General features: G+C 39.4%; 1 protein-coding gene across 3 annotated transcripts in view; it reads right to left on the bottom strand.

The window, feature by feature from the left end:
* Window positions 1-24,608, bottom strand: part of tub (TUB bipartite transcription factor) — a 43,779-nt gene extending 19,171 nt beyond the window's left edge. For 2 of the 3 annotated variants that reach the window (XM_034882821.1, XM_034882888.1), the window contains exon 1: window positions 24,366-24,608. In XM_034882821.1, coding sequence (XP_034738712.1) covers window positions 24,366-24,421 — 56 coding nt within the window. In that variant the 5' untranslated portion in view covers window positions 24,422-24,608. Of the gene's footprint in view, window positions 1-2,350; window positions 2,999-24,365 lie in introns of those variants that run through there. The other variant, XM_034882961.1, reaches the window with a different exon arrangement.
* Window positions 24,609-24,617: the final 9 nt, after the last annotated feature.

Here is a 24,617-nt window from a genome sequence, read left to right as displayed (position 1 = left end):
CTTTGTCCTATTTTCACTACATGGGAGAGTTCCCCTGTCCCGTTTTACAGTTTGTTTAATGTAACTAAGTAAATTTGACTTAAAATACATTTTAAATAAACTGCTTATTACTTAGTAATTTTTCAGATAGGTAATTTCACTTGTACCTCTGACTGTACCTAACAAGTTCAAGACAACAGGCTGATGCTGTGAAATTCAGGAATGATTTTGATCTCTTCTTATCAAATTAGCATTATAGATGTAAATTGAATCCTCTTCAACATTAAAACATTAACAACTTTTTTTGATTAGGACAAGTAAATAGTGGATTTTTAATTAACAAGCAAATTTGGGTTACCGGATTTGACTCCTCTTCACACTTTATAATAGTTTCATATACTTTACAAGGTTTAATATGTGTGAATGTCACTGGCTAATGGTTCAGCAGCAACACCTAGCAACAATGAAGACAATCCAATATGCACACAAAGGCATGTTTAATTTTCATGTGCATGGTGCAATGCATTAAATTTGATTTTGAGAAAAGGAATCTGATGAGCATTGCAACAATCCAAACTGACCTTGTCAGTAAAGTCAATAATAAAGCTAATTGAAAAACAAATATAGATCATGGCATTAAAACGCCTTAAGATAAGATATTCAGAAAAAGTAATGTGAAATAATTGTAAATGCCTTTTTGGACTATATAACAATTTCAGCATTTATTTTGTCAAGAGCTTACAATTTCTGCCTTCCTCCACTGGGTCCCCACATCAGAGAAGAACAGAAGAACAGACTTGCACAAGTCTTCCAGCACTGAAATGCTAAGCTGTTGAATTTTCTCCCTACAGAGACGTTTCTTTGTGTGTATATTTGTGGGCTTTTTTTCCTTTCATTTGTCCATTTGCACAGTATATCTCTAACGAGATGAGAGAGCCACACAGTGCAGCTTTCTCCTTCCACTCTGCACAGAGTATTGCAGCGTCACTTGATAACAAAAAACTGTTCATTGAGAAACCACCAATCTCTCTGTCACAGCCCTCTCACTGACACTCAAATGGCATACTCAAAAGATAATTTTGGACACAGAGAATGGTAAATTTCTTGTTGATGTTATGTTGCTGTCCCCCATTTTTTCTAGAACAAAAAGTGATGGGCTGAGAAGGCCAAAATGTAGAATGACCCAATAAATACAGTTTGTTCTTCCCCCTTCTTCATCAGTCATGAACAATACAATACATTTCTGTTGGTTTAATGGCTTCATAAAATGCTTTTGTATTGACCTTGTTAATTCTTCATTCTGAAATTCACCGTAACTTATGGCAACCGTGAGCCACTAGCATCAAAGTAAGTAGGGAAACCATGACAATGGGTATTCAATCAGAGGATAGAGCCAGCAGCGTTAGTACTGCAATGATGACACCGCCTACTAAGAGCCTGGGTCTGACCGAGGTTTCTGCCTAAAAGGAAGTTTTTCCTCGCCACTGTTGCACCGTCGCACTGTTGCTTGCTCTGGAGAAGACTACTAGAACTGTTGGGTCCTTGTAAATTCTGGAGTGTGGTCTATCTGTATAGTGTCTTGAGATAACTCTTGTTATGAATTGATACTATAAATAAAATTGAATTGAATTGAATTGAATGAAAGCACATGTGGGATTTACAGCAAAATAATGAAGGCTCACAAATGCTCACATTTATTGTTATTTACAAAAACTACTTTGTTACATATGGTAGGATTTTATTCCTAGCATCAAGCAACATATCAGTTTTTCATGCATCGCACAAAACACACACATTCACACAAAAAAGCAGGAACTTCCTCTGTTAAACAACGAAGTGAAACTATGTACTCTATAACTGTGATTTGACATCCTACATTTATAAGGACATTTCAATTCAACTCTTTTGAATCTAATAAAACAGCACAATTTCTGAATAGTCACTAAATCATCTGCAATTTTGCACATGAACAATATTAGAGTGTAAGAAAAGAGACTTTTCTCCTGCCATTGAACCAAATTCAGACCTCAATAGGTTATGCAGCAGAAATTATGGGATTTACCCAGAAAATTGATTGTGGTACTGTGGTACATCAGTCTAAATACAAGAAACATTTTCCACTAAACATGGTCAAATTAGTAAAAAGAAGAGTATTATCCATTACAAATCCAGTGTCCATCTGCATTGTTTGCTTTTTGTGCCAGTACAACGGCACCTGTCTCAATCTACATTGTAAAACCTATATCAGTCTGATCTCCTTCAGACACTCACATGACTGAACACCCGCTCAGATACACAGACACAAACACACTGCTTAAAAAGATGAACACTATGCCCTTTCTCCTGTGTTCTCAGGCATGTGGTACAGTACCTGTAGGGAATCCAGTCGGAGTAGTGCTTGGAGCTCATTCTGTATCAATCACTCTGACCGCTGCTGCCTAACTGCGAGGCTAACGGCCTGCAACAGATCCAGTGCAGTGGGCTACGGGGTCTGAGGACAGCGATCACAGCCCAAGAGCCCACATCGTCCTGTTCATCCTCTGGACACAGCCCTGTATTCCCCAGCCTGCCTGTGCTCTTCGTATGTCCTCTAGCCGGGGGGAAGCAAATGACTATCAATCCAGACAGACAGCCGCACTTCTTAGTCGTGCACAGCGAGCACATGAAATAAGCGTTTTCTTCTCTTCCATGTGTACGTTTCCAGTCAATGCCTCTCCTCTTCTCCCATCCACCTCCTCTGCTGCTCTGTGCTGGCTCTCTTCCCTCGCTCTCACTGGGCTCTATCTAAATCTCCCTCCGTTTCTTTCCCTTTAAATCATTCTCCCCCACCTCGCTTCCATCCTCTCAATCCAAATCTCGCTCTGTGCTTCTCTACCCAATCTATCGCTTATTATTTCTCGTAAAGCATCACATACAGCAGCATCCAGTGCAAAGCCTTAAGCTAAAAATGTTAAAGAAAGTCCCTTTTGTCTTGGCTCTTTGATGTTCCTTCTACGCTATTTCTGTACCCCTCCCTCTCTACTACACTCTCTCTTTCTGACACTCTCCATTTCTCTCTTGCACACTATTTGTGCTGCATGAGGCATGTAAAGCAGGGACTCAGATGTGTTTTCTGGACCATAATTTATTTATTCTCCCAGAGTAAGAGGCATTAGCATATGACTGTGCAGACTAGTGTTAACAGCCTTTAATTCAACACTCTCCACAGCCAGACAAAGGCACCCTGTGATAGTGCCACAGCTCTGATCCTCTCTCACACACATCTGCTTCCGCCCTCCGTCTGCCGCCCTTCACTGTCACCACACAAACACACATCACTCACTGTGTTCCCAGGGTTATTCAGGAGTCCATCTATAGACAGTTAAACCTAGCGGCTTCCTTGTGACAAAACAGCTTCACAAGGAGTCGATTCAGGTCAACTTCAACAAAAATGATCTTTTAAGTGTGATCCAACGCGTGAGCTGATTTCAAGAATGCGAAATCATCTGAAACAATCCTGACAATTATTTGGAGGGGGGAATATACTGCTTCTGGGTAGTATATTGCTTCTGGGTACGTAAGAAAGCATCTCCCTATCTACAGACTCCCTGCAAAACAGCCTTAAACTAAATCATTTATTTGCATTTCATTGTCCATGTGTTGCACCAATTACCATTATATATTTACATGGATTTAACGTTCAATGCACCAAAATGCTGAAATTGAAATATGCACATTGTAATATGCACATGCACTGAAGGGTACAGACACACAAACACAAAATGTGTAATGTGTTGATGCTTACAGTACCTTGTTCGTTCTCCCAAGGTCAGAACTCATATGTGCTCATCAGACATTGTGCCTCTAAAGCTGTAATGTAACATTCAGCATTGCATAAAATGTCATTTATGTAAGCTATTCAAATAGTCGAGTCACAAGTAAGGGCTTCCAAGCATCTTGCCTTAATTATTTATTGTATGCCTTAAAAACATCTCACATCACATAGTTTAGTGGTTTGGAGTGCCAAAGTAAACCAGGGGGAAGATGAATGGCAGTGAAAGCCTACAAAGAAATATATATATATATATATATATATATATATATATATATATAAATTGATTTTATTCTTCTATAGAACTGACAGCATCAAGGCCTACTGCCACTGCTTTTCTAAAAACATAATGAAACATTGATTGCATTCTCCAGTTGTATGACCTTTAAAAAATGTTGAGTCACAAAGGTGTTTTATTTTGACTCGAACAGAAACAACCTGTTGACGGAACGATAAAAAAAATCAGATTTCATAAAATTCCAAACAGATCAATCCCTCACAGTGTTTCTTCCACCATGTCACAGACCACCAGGGATGTTTCAATAAGACGGAGGACTAGCATTGAGAATATAATAGACAATTCTTTGGTAAATAACTGTATTCTACACTGATAAGTTATGTACTAAAGAAGTTTGTCATTCTGCTCTGTAAAAAGAAGAGTAAAATATTACTTTATTAAATTACTGAGAGGCATGTTGTGTGTGTGTGGTAAAGCACTTAGAACAGTTGTGCTGAACTGGGCAGTAAAGTCAGATGTCCCTCCTACACAGCTCTGTTACTGCAACTGACAGACAAACCCTGGTCTTCCCCATCAAACTGAGACAGACTATAAAAGAAAGAGGGTGTTGTGTCTCACGTCTCAGGAGACGCATGCTATTTTGAGGGTTTTGTAATTCATCCCAAAATGCAATTTGTGTGATGAGTATCTAAAGCATGACAATAATCTGAAGAAAAACAACTTGCATCATCAATCCTTCTATTATCACTGTATGCCGGAGCTAGTTAGTTTTTGATGCTGAAAGGAGGACTTTGTAGTGGGAGAGAGGCTAACTTCATTCATTTTGTGGAGCCAAAAGTACATTCTCCTTCCATTAAACAGCAAAGGATGAGATCCTCTTAAAAAATTACAATTTCCCGGTCCAGAATTTGTACAGCGTTTACCCAGAGGCATTTTGTTGCTGGTAACAAAGGGCCAGCAGTATTAGTATTTATAATAATTGTCCTGGTACAGAAGGCCCACACTGACGTAATAAATGGATCTCTGGCTTGTGTCTGCATGTCTGCAAGTAAGACTGACCGGAACTTAGCTGCAAAGCAAACAGCCTTAATAATGTAGCAGGCATGCAGGACATGTGCCATGTTGCGATAGAAAAGCCAACTGACCTGTTCCTGCAGGAATGTGATCCAAAATTGTGGAGAAATTAACATCTGAAACCAAGATACAGGTTTACCTGGGGTTGGCATGTTGCTAAATATAGCAGTGTATGTACCGTAACCACTGCATTAGAATTATGTCATAGCCGAGAGTAGATTTCTTTTTTTTAAGAAGAGCGTTCAGAACAGCGTGTAATCTGAGGTTTCGGCTCACAGGGATTTCTTTTAAAAATCTTATTTAAAGCTTTGGCCACATTTAGTATGAACATCCTTACGTAACATTATCACAGAAAATAGGTCTCTTCCTCCCCTTCTTTTGACAGGATCATGATAGGAACACTGCCTAACACAAATTGATTTTGATTAGTGCATATACTGGAAAACCTTTCTTATAAACAATAAAAATATACACTAGAAAGGGAAAGCATGCTTGTCACCTCGTTCTACTCAGGATAGTGGACAGAAACATTAAGTAAACAGGTGATGCAGTTACAAATGCTTTCAAGCCTTTTCAAAACATGCATATTAAAACTACTTCACAGAGTCTGATAAACCATTTTCAAATCTCAGTCATAGTCAAATAAGATTTGATTGTTTGATTCATTCTTGAATGCCAGGTTACCTTACTGGTTAATATTTTATAGAATAAAGCCCACCTGAATTAACCTCATGAGATACAACATAGCAAAAGCGGATCATACATACAGTATGGACTAGGTGTGTTCCCACTGTCAGCCAGAAACAATCCCCTTAGGCCTTCTTTGAATGAGCAGCAGTCTGACGTTCCATTTAGCTGATGATATCATCATGGAGACCTCGAAAATTTTACTCATACAAATTTTCAAATAATTCCATTTCAGAGCGATGGTGGGTGGCTAAAACCAGGAGGCCAGCCTTTGAAGGTTAATGTGTGGCATAAACAGAGGCATCTTTATTTTAAGGGAAGTTGTAAATCTCTAAAGATTTAGAGAGCAGGAGATTGAGCAAGAGAGAGAGAGAGAGAGAGAGAGAGAGAGAGAAACAGAGATACTTTGTGTCTGTGAGTGTGAGTGAAAGGTAAATCTCACAGCTTCAGAGACAAAGAGGGAGAGACTGTTTGAATTTATGCATGCAAAAGAAGGAAAAGTAAATGAGCATATTGGATTGTCCAGTATTGATTAAATCTAATGTGTGCTTTCTATTGATTCCCTCTTGCTGGTAACAAAAATTGTGGAAAAGGTATAATTCAGTTGCATTTCCAGGAACCACTTGCTAGTCTTCTATAGCACATGAGACTGCGTCTATGCCAACAAATCAGCAGGTGGGTGTGAAACACACACACACACACACACACACACACAGTCCTTGTATCAACAGAAATCCCTGTAATTCATCTCTCAGTGCCCAACAGAGGGCATGCATAAAACATGATTTGGATTAGAAAATGTCACGCTGGATGAAACAGTGTCCCAGTGAGCCAACCAGATGGACTGCTTCAATACACCAAAGTTCCCCTGAACCCTCCTTTCCGTAGCTGAGCTGTATCTCTATTACTACGGCCACTTGTAAAATGCTGCGTGGTCATTAGAAGCCAGCCATACACATTTGTATTTTAGAAATTTTCTGCATGTGTTTACCCCCATTCTGAAAAGTTGAACTGGATCTTTTTGTACATTATACAGTAGTTTGCAGTGAAATAATCTAATCTCTAAAGATAACACTGACAATTTAATTCAGAACTAATTTATCTTCCCTTTAACAGTCTTAAAGATTTACTCCAGATTGGATGATATTCCACTAATATGTCGTTATAGTAAACAAGTGACAAAGTCTTGAAATCTCTTGCAGCAAAAGCCAAAAACTGCACTGATAAACAGGTAGTTGTACGCTGCAGCTCACCAACAGAAATAGACACACATTTAAAAAGGTATTCGCTAAGCATTACATAAACACTAATAGATGTAAGAACAGCCAGAGAGCTGAATCATTCCCCAGTGTGACAACCTGAACAAAGACAATATGACTTTTGCTTTGATAAACTCATGTTTACGGCAGGGTTTTCATTTGGAAACTACTTGTTTCCAGGGGCAACAGACAAAGATACACAGCTTAGCATAATTAGAGGCACAAAACCCAATGCGGACTCATGAGTCATCACCCACATTTCCCCCTCTGTATATACAGATGTGTTTACATTTCTAGATGACCAAATTATGCCCTAAACTCACAATGTAATTTTCCAGTATACTCCCTGGTTTTGTTATAGAATTATAGTTGAATCAAACTTTCCTCAGCTGTGAACTGTGAAATGTAGCATTTGGTTTTGTTAATCTAAACGGTTTCTAACATTATTTGGAGTGCATATTGTGTCATATCATGTTATCTGCATTATTCATCCAAGAATTTGAGCATTTCTTCTCTCCACACTGACAGCTCACAGGTAAGAGTAAAGCTTTTTATGGCAAGTTAAAGATATTTGATGTTCACATACAGTTAATGTATTCATTGTTATATATTTCCCAAGGAAGCTGTCTATTTTAGGTCTAGGGTTTTCATGCTATATTATATTTGTACATGTTAATAGTATTCTCAAGATTAAAGGAAGTACTACTTATGTCACACTGTATTTAAGACCAGTTTACACCTTTTGGCTCATTGTGCATATTTAAGTATTTATAGTACATTGCAAAACTGTCACAGTCCTTTCTCATACAATCCATTTTCATCACGCTGTGTGGGCATTGACAGACCATGAAAAGTGAAAAAAATCAAGGCATAATTTGTCCTTTTGTAGGTTAATGACCCATCTTTGCTTTACACAGAGGATACGAATTACATCCCATACAGACTGACACACACACACACACATTAACTCACACCATGCTGACAGAAGGGCAGCAGAGGCAGAGATGTTAAATGACAGTATCTTGTCAGGTGCTCTACAGTGTGTGATTTCTGCATCTATCTTTAGAGAATGATGTGCATGTGACTCACTGTTTCTAAGCTGTTTCTGCTCATCCTTATCTTCCTCCTTTTTAACTTTTGTTCTGCAGTGAGTTTTTGCAGTGCCACACACTCGCGGCCATCACCTCTGGTTTGGAAACCTCACGGTAATTACAGACTATGAATCACATGAGCAAATTACTGTAGATAAAAGCAGGAAATTGTGAGCCATACGATACCAAAATGACACGGCTACAGCTTGTTCACTATGAAGTCATGTTCAATTGAAATACCTTGCCATGAAAAATTAAGCTGACCATGTCACTGTGACTCTGAGAGGGTAGTGTTAATGACTGTTTTTAATTCCATGGACACACACAGAGAGATGGAAGGAGTGCTGTGGTGTGAATGTGTGCAGCCCATGCATCCTAAATCAGCATTTTTGCAAGAATGCAGTGGCTGATGTCTCTCTCTGTGTGTTACGTTGCTTCCTCTGATACATGCTCCTCTGCCAGTTAGCTCCTGTGACCATGGCAACAGTGGAGACTAATTATTATTTAAAAGCTCACCGGCTACCATAATATCTGTTTCAAGAAAGAACATACATGCACACACATAAACCAATTACCATTTCTTTCAGTCACCATAGCTGTGATTAATCAACATCAGACGTGCATGTGCATGTAATGTAAAGTAACATCATGGCAGTGGTTATCTTTTCTTGACCAACAGGGGGACTCGTTGAACAGTGACAGAAATATGTAGTGATCACTTATGGACACATGGAGGTGCTGTACAATAGCACAAGCTTTGCATTTCCAGCTTCAAAAACCCTATGATGACAGCTTCACACTTTCTGTGTGAGGGAGGGGAATTCAGTTATTGGAAACACACATCTTAACAGTAACTAACAGCACTGAATGGTATGGAAACATAGTTGCTGAACACTGCTGCTGCTGCTGTGCCAGTCCCAGTCTTTTATTTTTCATGTTAGTGTTGTAAATGGTAAATATTTTACTCACACTTACAAAGATGGCTTTACATTTAGAGTGCAGTGAAATGTGTCATGTTGAAAATGAAAGTCAGTGACAGTCAATCACAAATCTACAGACACAGGATTTTTAGTGGATAAAAACCAAATGCCTTGATGGTAATAGCTGTGGGAGATATTTACTTACTTAACAATTGGCTCTTTCCCACACACAATGCAACACGATATGTTTGGCGTAAAAGCAACACAGCTCATCACCCTCAACACTCCATCCCCACTGTCAAACATGGTGGTGGCAGCATCATGGTTTGGGCCAGCTTTTCTTCAGCAGGGACAGGGAAGATGGTTAAAATTGAGGGGAAGATGGATGCAGCCACATACAGGACCGTTCTGGATGAAAACCTGTTAGAGTCTGCAAAATACTTGAAACTGGGACGGAGATTTATCTTCCAACAAGACAATGATCCCAAACATACAGCAAAATCTACAAAGGAATGGTTCACAAATAAACATATCCAGGTGTTAGAATGGCCAAGTCAAAGTCCAGACCTGAATTCAATCTAGAATCTGTGGAAAGAACTGAAAACTGCTGTTAACAAACGCTCTCCATCCAACCTCACTGAGCTTGAGCTGTTTTGCAAGGAAGAATGGGCAAGAATTTCAGTCTCTCAATGTGCAAAACTGATAGAGACATACCTCAAGCGACTTGCAGCTGTAATCGCAGCAAAAGGTGGCTCTACAAAGTATTAACGCCAGGGGGCCGAATAATTTTGCACGCACCACTTTTCAGTTTTTTATTTGCTAAAAAAGTTTAAAACATCCAATAGATTTTGTTCCACTTCACAATTGTGTCGCACTTGTTGGTGATTCTTAACAAAAAATAAACATTTTATATCTTTATGTTTGAAGCCTGAAATGTGTCAAAAGGTTGAAAAGTTCAAGGGGGCCGAATACTTTTGCAAGTCACTGTATCTCTGCCAACATCATCATTGTTAAGCAGTTTAAATGTGCAGGCATTGAGGTTTACCCTTGCTTAAACTAGATTATTAAATATAACTATTCTGCTGCTCTAAACAATATTTGAAAGACATTAAAAAATGGATGGGTCTCCCCATGTTGATTCAAGCCATATCTCAGTGGTTAACATTACTGTTTTACCCAGGATGCATTTTGTGAGCTCTACGCTGCCTCTCTACCCTCCTGCTGATTACTGCTATAAACTAAAATCAGTATCTAAATGTATCTAAAGGCAAGCAGAAGAGACTTAAGATGTCTACTCTACAGAGGAGGAAAGACGATGGTGGCCTTTCAGTCCCCAACTTCAAACATTATTTCTGGTCATTTGTGTCGAGGCCCCTCCTTACCTGGTTTAACCCAGATATGCTGGCGTACCTTAGAAAGTGCTACAACGGAGCAATGGTCACTCCATGGAGTTCTTTTTGTCAATGTTTCTAACAAACAGTGCCAGTTATGCTTTGGCCGTATTGATTCTAAGTGTGCAGTTCTACATAGATGAATAAGACATTAAAAAAGAAAAACAGGACAAATTCAGTTATGTGACTTGATGTTGCTTTGGTCTAACTGAACGGACAGCCAATCATAACTACCTCCCACCTGTTTGTCTTTATTAACAAGATTAACAAGTGTTGTTACTTTGTAAAAAAATCATATGAGTATTTACTGCTAGTGTGTTATTATTAATATTTTTTATTTGTTGAATGATTGAGGTCTCCATATTCATGAAATTTCTTGTGCTTCTTACGGTTACAGAAATAGTCAAAGTATTTAACATAGAGCAGCAGAACAATTAAAATCTGACCCGTATGATGTATGATGTTCATTCTCTCCCAAGTAATGAAGGGACAGCAGGAGATAAAACTGCGTGTGTTCACACTTACAGTCTGGTCATCGATGGGAGATACATAATTGTACCCTCCACACGCATACACATTCGTGCACACGCACACACAATCTAATTTCTGAAAAAAATCTTGACACCACTTCTCCATTTTATGCTATGATTTTTCACCATAGCAACCAGCTCCAGATGCAAATCCCACACATATCCACAACACATCCACCACCATCTCACTGAGCACTGGCTCCCCGCAGGGATGTGTTCTCAGCCCTCTTCTCTTCATAATGATGACTCATGACTGTTGTGCAAAGTCCAGCACCAATCCCATCTTAAAGTACGTGGTCTTATCCAGGATGGAGATGAGAGGGCATGTAGGAGGAGGTGAGACTTTTTGCAGACTGGTGCAGGACAAACAACTTTGCCCTGAACTTCAAGAAAACCAAGGAGATGGTGGTTTACTTCAGGAGAATTCAGCCCGTGCACGCCCCGATCCACAGCAATGGGACTGTTGTAGAGATTGTAAAACACACAAAGTTCCTGGTGGTTCACGTGGCTGAACCTGTCCTGGGACCTGCACACCTCCTCCCTCATCAAAAAGGCACACCAGCGTCTGCACTTAATGCGGCGGTTGAAAACGGCCCACCTCAGTCCGTCCATACTGACCAGTTTCTACAGGGGCATCATTGAAAGTGTTATAACCAGAAACATTTCTCTCTGTTTTGGGAACTGTAACGCAACAGAGAGAAAGGTGTTGAGTGGAATATTGGGACTACTCTGTCGACCATTCAGGAGCTGGCCCAGAAAGGATCCATGTCCAATGTAAAGAGCATCATCAAAGACCCCACTCACCCTGGCCACAGACTGGTTTCCCACCCCCCCCCTCTGGCAGGAGACCAAGGACTGTAAGGTTCAAAAACAACATATTCCCTACTGCTGTCAGACTGTTGAACAATGAAACACACCAAAACAGACCAAATAATCTGACTACTATTCATGTACATCCTTATCGGTTTTAATGCACCTTAGTATCTGTTCTGACTGCACCTTTTTTTTCATGTTAAATATGAATACTAATATATATATATATATATATATACACACCCACACACACACACACACACACACACACACACACACTCACAACTACGTATTTATACTAAACTGTATTTATAAAGTACATCACAATATGCTGGCAACGGTAGATATTTTTCATTTTTTTAGACTCTGTATATTTATGTTTATCACTGTACAGGCTCTGCACAACTATTTACATGTATATAGCTAAATATTGCAACTTTTTCTACAATGTTTTAATTGTTTCTGTGCTGTATTATTTTTCTAAGCTGACAATTTGCACGTAATTCCGTAGCACAGTGTACTGTTGAAAGGAGTCTTGAATATCCACCAGTGGTACAGAGTTATGAGGAGAGGATGGAGATAAGTACTAGAAGTACTGCCTTGCTGGTGTATGCCTCCACCTACCAGTTGCAGTTTACATCCATGTCTTTCCAGATTTAATATACGTATTGAATACTAAAAAGGTTATTAGATGTATTTTTTGGCCAAAACATGGATGCTGCACACATCTTCAACCCAACAGCACAGAATATCTATACAATAACCACAGTTTTAAGAGTATTCACCAATTCAGTATCAGACCAAACCTTCCTTTCCCAACACTAAGTACAACACGTGTTCATGTGTGCACCTGGAGAGATATGTGTGTAAATGCAAGAGTATTTACATTTGTATACTGTATATGTATCTTATATCCACAAGACTGTGTAAACATGTGTGTAAGTACCTGCATAAATGTATGGGTTACACCTTTACAGATATGCCTGTGACACTAATCCATTTCCGAGTGTATCTGATGCACATGAAGGTGAAAAAAAGCATCATCAGCGCAGACTGCTGGAGGAAAAATGTGCATATCAAACATACGGGTTTTGATAAATGACAAATAATTTCAGTCAGTAGGAAAATGTATAGGAATAAACATATGGAGAATAAACAATGCCACTGCTGATGGAGCATCACACACATACATATGTAAGGAATAATGTAGAGCGAGGTGGTTGTTAAAGAAAATACAATCCTGACAGGGTGATCAGGACCCCAACACGAAGCGGAGGGGTCTTAAATCAGCATGAAGGGGTTGCATTCGCTGCTATAACAACCGCCGCACTCTACATTATCCCACTTAATACATGGCTACTTACCAAATCAATCAATAATATGACACAAAATATTGATTTAAATGAGAGTTTATTGATTTAAATACGATTGTATTGCTTCCGCTGAAGAAAATAGTCCAGTTCATTCTCTACGGTTGGAAGCCTGCATCCATAGCAACGTAAACTCAGTAACTAGCTGTTTAATGCAACCCTTTGTCTATTACTCAACACCACCTTATTTTATAGGGCGCTGCCGTGGTGGACAAATTACCCAGCTGCTGTTTTAATCACTACAGGAATTGACACAACATGAGCCAAAGTATTGTAATGAGCTAGCAGGTTATCGGCTGCTCTAATCCACATTAAACTGCACATTTTCGTTGAAAGTGAAGTGAGACACGGTGTATGACTTCTTTGGGAATATTTACGTTGACGTGTACACTCACCTATAGGAATATTAGGAACACCATACTAATACTGTGTTTGACCCCCTTTCGCCTTCAAAACTGCCTTAATTCTACGTGGCATTGATTCAACAAGGTGCTGAAAGCATTCCTTAGAAATGTTGGCCCATATTGGTAGGATAGCATCTTGCAGTTGATGGAGATTTGTGGGATGCACATCCAGGGCACAAAGCTCCCGTTCCACCACATCCCAAAGATGCTCTATTGGGTTGAGATCTGGTGACTGTGGGGGCCATTTTAGTACAGTGAACTCATTGTCTTCTTCAAGAAACCAATTTGAAATGATTAAAGCTTTGTGACATAATGCATTATCCTGCTGGAAGTAGACATCAGAGGATGGGTGGCCATAAAGGGATGGACATGGTCAGACACAATGCTCAGGTAGGCCGTGGCATTTAAACGATACCCAATTGGCACTAAGGGGCCAAGAAAACATCCCCCACACCATTACACCACCACCACCAGCCTGCAAAGTGGTAACAAGGCATGATGGATCCATGTTCTCATTCTGTTTACGCTCTGAATCTGAATGTCTCAACAGAAATCGAGACTCATTAGACCAGGCAACATTTTTCCAGTCTTCAACTGTCAAATTTTGGTGAGCTCTTGCAAATTGTAGCCTTTTTTTCCTATTTGTAGTGGAGATGAGTAGTACCCTGTGGGGTCTTCTGCTGCCGTAGCCCATCCGCCTCAAGGTTTTGCGTGTTATGGCTTCACAAGTGCTTTGCTGCATACCTTGGCTGTAACGAGTGGTTATTTCAGTCAAAGTTGCTCTTCTATCAGCTTGAATCAGTCGGCCCATTCTCCCCTGACCTCTAGCATCAACAAGGCATTTTTGCCCACAGGACTGCTGCATACTGGATGTTTTTCACTTTTCACACCATTCTTTGTAAACCCTAGAAATGGTTGTGTGTGAAAATCCCAGTAACTGAGCAGATTGTGAAATACTCAGACCGGCCCATCTGGTACCAACTACCATGCCACGCTCAAAATTGCTTAAATCCCCTTTCTTTCCCATTCTGACATGCAGTTTGGCATTCAGGAGATTTTCTTGACCAGGACCACACCCCTAAATGCATTGAAGCAACTGCCATGTGATTGGTTGATTAGATAATTGAATTAATGAGAAATTTAAAAGGTGTTCCTGATAATCCTTTAGGTGAGTGTACGTCCTCATTCATCTTGTTTCCTTTTTGCACAGCCGCTGCATGTTGACACACCTATAAGTGTTGCAATGTAGCTAGCTAAGCTAACACATTAGCATCACTGTGTCCACGTTTGGATGCCACTCGCTGATGAATTATCCAGACTTCTTTCAGCAGATTGATTGATAGCTCTCCTCCAGAGTGAACAGAACTGTGTCTATTGCAACAGTGTGTTAAACTTAGCAACGGTCTGTTATCAAAAAATTAACAGACCGCATTCTACATTAGAATTCAACGAAGCCATGTAATAAACACACAGAAATCATTTACTTGCCCTACTGTATGGTTGCTCTCCTATCACAGATTAGATCTATATGGAATTAAATCTGGCCAGCTACGGAAAGGCAGAAAGTCCTTCTTTACTCAAGTTTAAGAGACTCTGGTGAGAGTAGACCTAATTATGCCCTGCGCATCAGCCGACCCTGGCCCAGCGTGCGCTCCTTGTGTGGCCTAATCAGTGAGCAGGCTAGGGCTGTAGAAAAACAGTTACATGTAGTAAGCAGTAATAGGTTGTAGTGGACTGAATGTACCAGTTTACAGTGTGTTTTTGCTTGTGTATTACCTGTGTGTGCCAAAAAACTGTCAAAATGAAATAATCTGCAATGCTTACTTTTACACCCCCCCCCCCCCCCCCCCCCCCCCCCAAGAATTTATTTCTGGATTATGTGATTTTGATGTGTGAAATCAGTTCAGTGGGTTTATTGTTCTTGCTATATCTAATATACAGGTTACAAATATGTGTTAAGAAATATGCAACACAACATTAAATTATGTGTTTGACTCAGTTTAGCTTATTAGCCTTTCATAGATATTGTCTAATTGAGTGCTCACAAGAGTAGGAAATAAAATATTATTCTATTGATATCAATGTGCTGTGTTAGCTACTGTATATGTTATTTAATGTTGTCATTAGTTGCAAACGTATTCATTGTACAAGTGTTTGCTGTTGTTCTTGTGTCTCCCTTCCTTGTAGACCACACATAGTCATCAAACTGGAAAAAAGGGAAGTTGTGTTGTGTGTTGATCAACACAACGTGGTGATGGCTATTAACCCTGAAGCACTTAGTCACACCTACACAAGGTACTAGTCTTATAAAGTATATTTGCCTTCTTAATGTTTTTTTCTTCACCATCTTTACGGGCCAAGGGCACAGCTGGCTTGTCATGCTGCTTCAGACTCTTGCTTTTAAAGGCACACCTGCTGCTCAAAGGGTAATTTTACCACAAATCCACTTTGATGTAAAAGAGAACCAACAACCTCTTCTGTTTTAATAAGACAGGGAGTGATGAGGCAACCAACACCATCACGCCACTTATATAGTGATTGTGATTTATAGGCGATGCTATTACTTTGATGAAACTGGTCAGAAATGCCAATCTGACAAAAGGTTACCTTTAGTGACGGCATTTGGCAATACTTAATTTGACTTCAGGCAGAGCAGATAAGAAAAATAAGAAATAGAATGTTGCTGCATTGGTTTCAACTGATGCTGACTGGCATTATGTAATGATTGTTGTAATAGGCTTTTTTTCTTTGTGGAATTAAAAAGCATTTTTGTGACATGAGTATGAGGTTATTGTGTGTAGACTTTTCTGTTAAGGTTAAAATCCTTGAGTTTAGAGACATTCCAATATCAAGGCTTCTTGTAAATAATGGCTGCTTAATTCAAGCTGGTAACAAATGAAATGTTTGGAGATTCAGAATAAGGGACTATTATTCATTTCTTTCAACACACGATATGCATTACTGAGAAATTACTGAAGCGTTGGAAAATTGTCTTTTACAAACACCTCCACACCTCTAATCTGCATCTTATGCATGCTCTCACACTTCAAAGATCATCTTTTCAAACTATTCACAGGAAGAAAAAAAACATCAAGTGTCACCAGAGGACATTTAAGAGGCTCCGTTGTTCACTGTGTAGCTGATTGTCTTTTGTTATCTGTATCTGTAATGTATTACGTCCATCAATCAAGAAGAACAAGAAACTCTTCAAACTACTTTCTCTGATTTAGACATTTACTGGACCAAGATAAGATAAGACTTATACAGTACTGCAGTTTATAGAGTAAATTGAATTATATAATTATAAAATCTATGGAATGTGTATGGATTAACTTTACTGAGATGATACAAGAAATTGTTTTCCTGAGATTTTGTTGTATTTTATAAAATTGCCCATCCAATGTTTTTGAATTGAGTTGGAAGGTGTTGGCATGCCATCCATACCATCATACCATGTAAATAGAATTAAATAAGACACTATATTGAAACATTTGCATGGCATCCTATGGGGTTTATTCAGATTGAAGATGCATTGATTTAAATAATCAATTTCAAATTTAAATAGATGTGTAAATAATATAAGAATATATATTATGCAGTAGATACAACTGGATGCATGAATACATATGTTGGATTGTCAAATCTATTTAAATAAGACCATTTATTTCTGACAAGGGAAGGATAGTTTCTGTAGCATTACATCTTTGAGGGCTTTTCTCTGGTCAGAAGTAATGTGTTTTTATTAGCTAACTGCTCCTTTACAAAGGGGATCTTTGTTTTTAGAACTATTATAGGGACCTCGCCATCTATAGTTTACATTTAGAGTCTTGCTTTCAAAGCTCATGGCCTGCTAGCATCGCTGCCCCAGCAGACATTGATCACTCCCTCGCAGCAACAAAGAGCCAAAGTACAGAGGGAGATGTCGGAAAAGAAGCTTCTCCACCTTTGCACCGGATGTCAGATCCTACTTGTCAGCTACATTATAAGAGGTGTGGCTTCAAACCACAGCAGCAGGTCAGCTGGCTTGTTTTCCCAGACAATGCAATGTTTTCCTTTTTAACCGCAGAGGACGGATTGGGCTGACAGGCTGGCAGCCTGTCTGTCGTGGCGCCCTCACAAACTCCCTCTGATCTCCACCTGAACAGTCCCTGAGCTTCACCTCAGCGGATCCAGAAACACACACTATTATCCTCTTTAGCTCATATCTGTACACTATATTCATTATGTTGTCTGGTTTTGTTCCTAACTGATGGTCCAACAAGTAACATCTCAAAAACATTAATTTGACCAAAATGTGGGCATCTGCTAAGCAGCAATGCTATGATTTTTGTATAATAAATGTACATGTTATTATATGACAACATAACAAAATCCGTAAAAAGTCATTTGTTACCTTAAAGTACCTTCAACACCTTGGTTGGTTTAATACTACAGAATCAGCATTCAGATTCTGGCCACTGGGTTTATTTGTTAATATTCTAGCAGGTGCTTACTATTATAAGGCAACACATTACACACACTACACATCACTGTATGTGATTTTGTTTGTTTTGCATTAAATTAAACTTTTCCTGGAAGACCTTTGTGACAAGTTTTTGAATGTGTGTGTGTGTGTGTGTGTCAGGTGAAAATATGTGGACAGTAAAACTAAAAGCCATCCCCTGCTTAGTTGCCACTAATGATGGCCAAAGAACATTTCTTAACCAGGATGTTAACATCTGACATTTGCCCCAAACCCCAACCGATGTGTTGAACTGGTTAGGTTGTTAGAGATTTCTATATCCATCAAGTTTCACAGGTTTTTATCAGTTGGGGGAGGCGGGGCCCAGCTGGAAGCAAAAACAAGAGATGTAGCAGCATCGTTGAAAGGCTTTGTTGGTAGCTGTGGTTACTGCAGAATCAGGTGGACAGTAACTGAGCTATGAAATGCATAATGACAGCACAGGGGTCGTTGAGCTAGAGAGTCAGGAGGTCTTACAAAAGGGAAATGACAGTCCTGACCCCCAGAAACAATTGTTAGGTATGAAACTGCATTTTTCATCCAAGTTTGCAAAAGGGGGAAATATTCCACAAGCATGCCATAACACCAACACAGCTAAATGATGGTGGTCTCCCAAGGCTGTTAAATATAAAGTAATAGTTGTCACAGTAAATTTTAACTTCTAAAGATGATACAGTGTATCATTCCAGAGTGCTGGGATACTCTAAAATCGATAATTGTTTGAGATGGTGGACAGGCTCTTACAGCAAGCGTAGTGTTCGTCCTGACACTCTCCAGACACAGCTGTCACGTCAGCCTCTCTCCTGCACTGTACTGCAGCAGTCATAGAAAATGGTATCTGTTCCAGGCTCATCTCCCTTCATAACGCTGTGCAATAGTTACCTCTGAATCCGAAATCTAACATTTCCACTCGGACAGGCACAGCACTAAAAGTGACTTGTGCTGACACCATACTACGTGTTTCTGAAGACAGGGAGAAATCTGAAGAGGTAGAGCCAAAATACTGGACTTTGAATATCAAGTCTCTGCTTATTCACAGTTCACTTCAAGAAACACTAAAACTGTCTAGAGGAGAAATCTTTTTCTCAGTCAGCAACTTGTGGATTAGGAATTTTGGAGCACTGCTGAATAATAACATACCTTTGTTTGTGAAACACACCTTTAACCCAATCTGTGCCCTACGAGTAACACTGCCTAAAGATGATTTTTATTCTTTCTTGCTCCATCGATCCGTCTGTCTGATAGTTTGGTTCAGAGCAAATATCCTCATCATGACAATCACATTCAACCTTTTCTCTCCACTCGACCTCTGGCTCATTCTCATCTATGATGTCTTTATTTTTTGACTATTTAAAATTGGTTTCTTTTAGACTGCACGTAACTGTCTTCTTGGATGATGAAGACCGATGAATCAATCTCAAACCTTTTATTTTTTGTGACTCATTTTTAAGCAACGGCCAAAAAACACTTGACAGATTTCTGCATAATACTCTCACTCAACATACATTCAGCAGCAGGTTACAGCTTCTGTAACGCAATAGAGAGTGCACACACATAGACTCACGCCTGCATCACGAGCTGAACAGACATGAGCACAACTCAGATCAACCAGATCTGAAACCAAATTCATGCACAGTTGTTATTCATACAACAATACAATCCTCTATGAAAGCACCTCAAACACAAAATTCATTGAGACTTCTTGCTGCATTTCTCCTTAGTCAGCCCAGCTACACAGATTCCAAAAGAGTGCAGATGTGATTCAAAGGCAATAATACAGACCACTGACATTACAAAGCAAAGCACACAGACTGAGACTACTTCCAGACCAAGAAACAATGTTTACAATGTGATTGCATTGTGCATCCTCACTTTAACTTTTTTGTAAAATGACACTAAAACATTGCAACAGTGAGAAAACTGTAAACTCTGGTAAGGAGTGAGTCACATTCTAGTTGCTCTGCTGCGTCTCAGCAGATTAACCCCTCTGAGCTGCATAGGTACATACAGCCCTCAACAATGTTGTACGCCATTGTTTTCCTAATGCAGTTTTTTCCTATCCTACTAAAACCCTAAACAGCCATTTTCAGATTTATCCACTTTTTAGACTGTTTTTGGGTCGTGAAAAATGCCAGCATCGCATGTATGCATCTATGTACGCATGTATGCATCTACATGTATGCATCTACATGTATGCATCTGTTCCATTCTGATTTGGTCCGCCAGAAAATGTGTTCTTACCTTTATGCAGGTAAATTAGGCCACTGAGTCTGATCTCGGCTGTCAGTCCATTATAAAGTATCTCTGGCCAGACTGACATCAATACTAGCCTTGAGCTTTTGTGTGAAACCAAAACTAGTGAGGTAAGTGGCGTCTAATGTAATGTGAAACAAATGTTAACAAAAAAAAGACAAGCTCAGTGGTAAAACCGTGCAAGTGTGCACATTTATTCCCCAATTCTTACCAAATTTAAAACAACAAATCATTTGCTTCAACATTAAACATAAGAAAGACCTTAATGGACCTTTGGAGTCTGATTTAATTGAAATTTAATTACCATCTCTTATATCAAGAGATGTTTTTAACTAATAATTGGGTTCATCGCTTTTACTTTTTCTATACACATTTATGCAGTTTGAATGGTGGAGCACAATGTTTACCATGCAATTCAAATGAACCGGTCTTTGATGAAACCATGATCATTCTGTACTCTGATAAGGTCTTCAGGCTCTGAGTTGTATCTTGTCAGCCCACCTTGCCCCTCCATCTCCAGGACACAGTGTTTACTGAGTGGTGCCAGGACACAGTGTGATTATACTAGCTGTAGGCCCAAGTACGCACAAAGTCTACCATAAATCACAAGGCATGCAAAAACACATCAGTAAGGCTGGCTCTACTCAAAACTGTAGGAGACGCTTTGTATATGAGTAGGCTTATTCATTATTAACTATTTTAATTTACTATAATTTAAAGACTGCTCTGCAGTGGTGGAGGAAGTATTCAGATACTTTACTTAGGTGAACGTATATACTATAACCGGACTGTAAAAATACTCTTTCACAAGTAAAAGTCCTGCATTCAAAATGTTACTTATTAAGTATAAGTATGTATAAGTATAATCAGGAAAATGTTTACAATTATATGTTATATCCTGAGATTATTATTACTCGTGCATTTCCTACAAACGCAGCATTTTACTGTTGTAGTTGGTTGAGGTGGAGCTCATTTTAAACTATTTTGTATCGGACTGTCACTGACAGATCATTTATTCCTTTTTCATGCAAAATCATTTAATGGTTCCAGCTACAAAAATGGGAAGATTTGCTGATTTTCATTTTAATAATTTAAAGGATTGTACACATTTTTACAAACAACATAATGGATTAATGAAATAAATCAGCAGATTAATCCATGTTGAAAATAGCCAATAATGAAATAGTTGCCAATTAATTTTCTTTCAATAAACTGATTCATTGACTTATCGTTTCAGCTGTACTTACAGTATATAAATTGTTAGAAATAGTTTTAAAAGCTTTTCATATTTTTTCATGCAAAAATCTTAATTTGTAAAGTGACTGGTTACTAAAGCTGTCTCCCAAAGGAAGTGGATGAAAAATGACGATATTAGCCTCTGAGATGTAGAGGAGTGAAAGTAAAAGTGGCCTGAGAAGGAAAGAATCAAGTACCTCAAATTTGTACTTAAGTACAGTACTTGAGTAAATGTACTAAGTTACATTCCACTACTGTCAACCTCAAATGGGACTACCAGGTCAGTATGAATCAGGTAACTTAACCCTTAGCTAGGGAATGAATGGTTTAAGCTTATCAACTGCCACAGGTAACTACTTTTGAGTATCAGGACGAATTATGTGGTGATTGTGGCCAGGTTAGCTCAGTTGGTAGAGCGGGCACACATATATAGAGGTTTACTCCTCAATGCAGCAGCTGCGGGTTCAACTCCGACCTTTGGCCCGTTGCTGCATTTCATTCCCCCTCTCTCCAACCTTTTATGTTTTCATCTGTCCTTTGAAAATAAAAGCCTAAAAAAGCCCAACAAATTTATCTTAAAAATAAGTTTATGAACCAGTAGGAAAGATAAAGGTGCGGCCTACTCCTACGCTAACAGGTACTACACAACTAATAGGAGGTTCAGACAATCACAGAATGTACAGCCACACGGTCCTTTAATCAGGCAAATCATTGGAAACACCTGTGAGGGTAAACCATAGGCGTGTACAGCTTTTAATGGGAAAGGAAAATAGGTGTCCTGGATGTCTCTTTGGGGTCCTGTAGGGGTAAATACAGACATGTGTGCGCCATTTATTAGCTGTATGTACTCCCCCCATCCTAACTCAAGTAAACCCTGTGCTGTTAGCACATTAGAGATACCAGTTTTTTCCCTTTTCACCCATTTTAGAGTCTGTGTTGCCATTTGAGAGCTAACTGCTCTTTGACAAGCTCTTTTATGGTACAGATTGGCTGGCAAAGTATAAAGACAAGAGAAATCCACACATGCACGGATCTCAAAGAGATGGCCTTCAAGCCTAATGGAAAATTTTACTTTTTCTGCAACTGTGTCGTCTTAAATGTGGGTTTTAGTAAGGAATGGTGACTCTTATTTCAATAAGATAAAAGGTGTACACTAGCGTCCTAAATTTGACCCTGGATGCTAATGTCAATGTCTTGCCTGTAAGAAAGCCTCATAGTAACATTGCAATTTGTTATGGGTTGTTTTGGTTTTTGGCTTCAACAAAGATTTAACAATCAATTCAAATTCAGTTCAGTTCCAACTTAATTTTCCCCCAATAGGACCATCACTCTTTTGAGGCTGCTGATTTTCCCACCCAATACAAACTGTTCACCTGTATTTGGGAAATAAGTACTGGGAAGTGAATCCCTAAAACTAAAGCTAATGGTTTTCTGGATGAAAACTCCTCTTTTAATGAACAGAACCTGGCACCTCTTACAGGCTAAAGCTGCTTGCACACAGAAAACACAATATCACAACGATGTGAGAAATCTTAGGAGGCTAAAAGATCGCTGGCACAGGCAGCAGTCCCTTGGGATGTCCAAGCATAGATTCACAATACCAATAGCATTGTGTGATCAGGTTAAAGCCTCCTCTACTGATGGAGCATCTGGTGATCAATAACACAGCCACATTATATCCACAAACATCCACTGTATTCCAAATTGTGGGCTGAGGAGGAATTGGTCAGCATATCAGCAACTGTATGCTTCGATGTGTGTTGGCTAGTAGGTTTTCTTGGAGATAATTTATGGTGTAGTTACCTGGTGGAGACACAGTTTGTATGCATTAATATGATGTTGGACATACTTTGCTGACAGTGGGTTTTCTTCCATATTAGAGCCATTTCCAAGCCTTGACCCTTCCAACTGACTAAGTTAATTACACTTGTCTGACAATATGTCATCACACAGCAGATGCACACATGCACACACACACGCGCACACACACACAAATTGATACTCGTTTCTTGAAATATGTGTGTGTAAATCACACCTACGAAAGCATCAACATGTATCTATTTTTTTTTTACTATTCTAAAAATGCCGCTATATCCGGAGGACTGAGGCTGAGGACCACCATGGATCCACAGGTTATTACATGTTAAAAAAACAAACAATCTATGCTCTCTGTTTCATGCTCCACATGCCTGTGTGAATTTATGCCAAACTGGCCTGATCACAGTCGCACCCCCTGCTCAGACACACCCTGCCAAATTCTTCACTATTAAGTCCAGCTCTGTGATTGAAGAACTTTATCTTACACAGATTTTCTACCACTGTTATTAGCAGAAAATAAACATTGTCAGTTCTCAAGCACATAACTTATAAATTATAGTATTAATGTCAAGTCGGTAGATGAATAGATAGATAGATAGATAGATATAGATAGCTAGATAGATTAATTTATTGAGTATTCTGTCATGACTAACATAAGCCATGAGTGTCATAAACACCAAACCAGATCTTATGTGAATGTTTTGGTTATGATGCTGTCTAGGACGGTGGGAGATGTGTCAATACACCATGGACGTGGTGAAGCTAACATCCCTGTGTATCTGTCAGGAGGCAGTGTGATGCTGAGGCGACTTAACACACTCACATCGCATCTCTCAATTCCAAATCCGTTGCACCTGTCAACTAATTAGGCACGAGGGAGTTCCCACCAATCTTTACAATATCGGCCTAGCTTGACAACACAAACAGAACGCAGGGATGAAAACTAGCGTTTGAAACGTACACTTGTCATTACGGGGAAAGCTCGCTTACCTGTCATAACTCCACCTACTGTAAGACATGCTCCTGTTGCTGCTGACTACCTCCATGTCTCCGGCGAGCTGTACGGACTGGTCTGGATGGTGAAACGTCCAAATGAAAGCGCAAACGCTCGTCTCTCCGTCCTCAATAAAACCAAAACCAAACACGAACTCAAGGAATCGCCGTTAAGTGAATGAGCAACAGAGGCTGTGCAGTGCAGTCAGACGCTCGCCTATGGGCTATACCACCACAGAGAGGGGAGCG

Source organism: Etheostoma cragini, chromosome 1 (genome assembly GCF_013103735.1).
Source record: "Etheostoma cragini isolate CJK2018 chromosome 1, CSU_Ecrag_1.0, whole genome shotgun sequence".
Taxonomy (NCBI): Eukaryota; Metazoa; Chordata; class Actinopteri; order Perciformes; family Percidae; genus Etheostoma; species Etheostoma cragini.
Note: the sequence above shows the minus strand (reverse complement) of the source record. Positions and strands in the feature narration are given on the sequence as shown.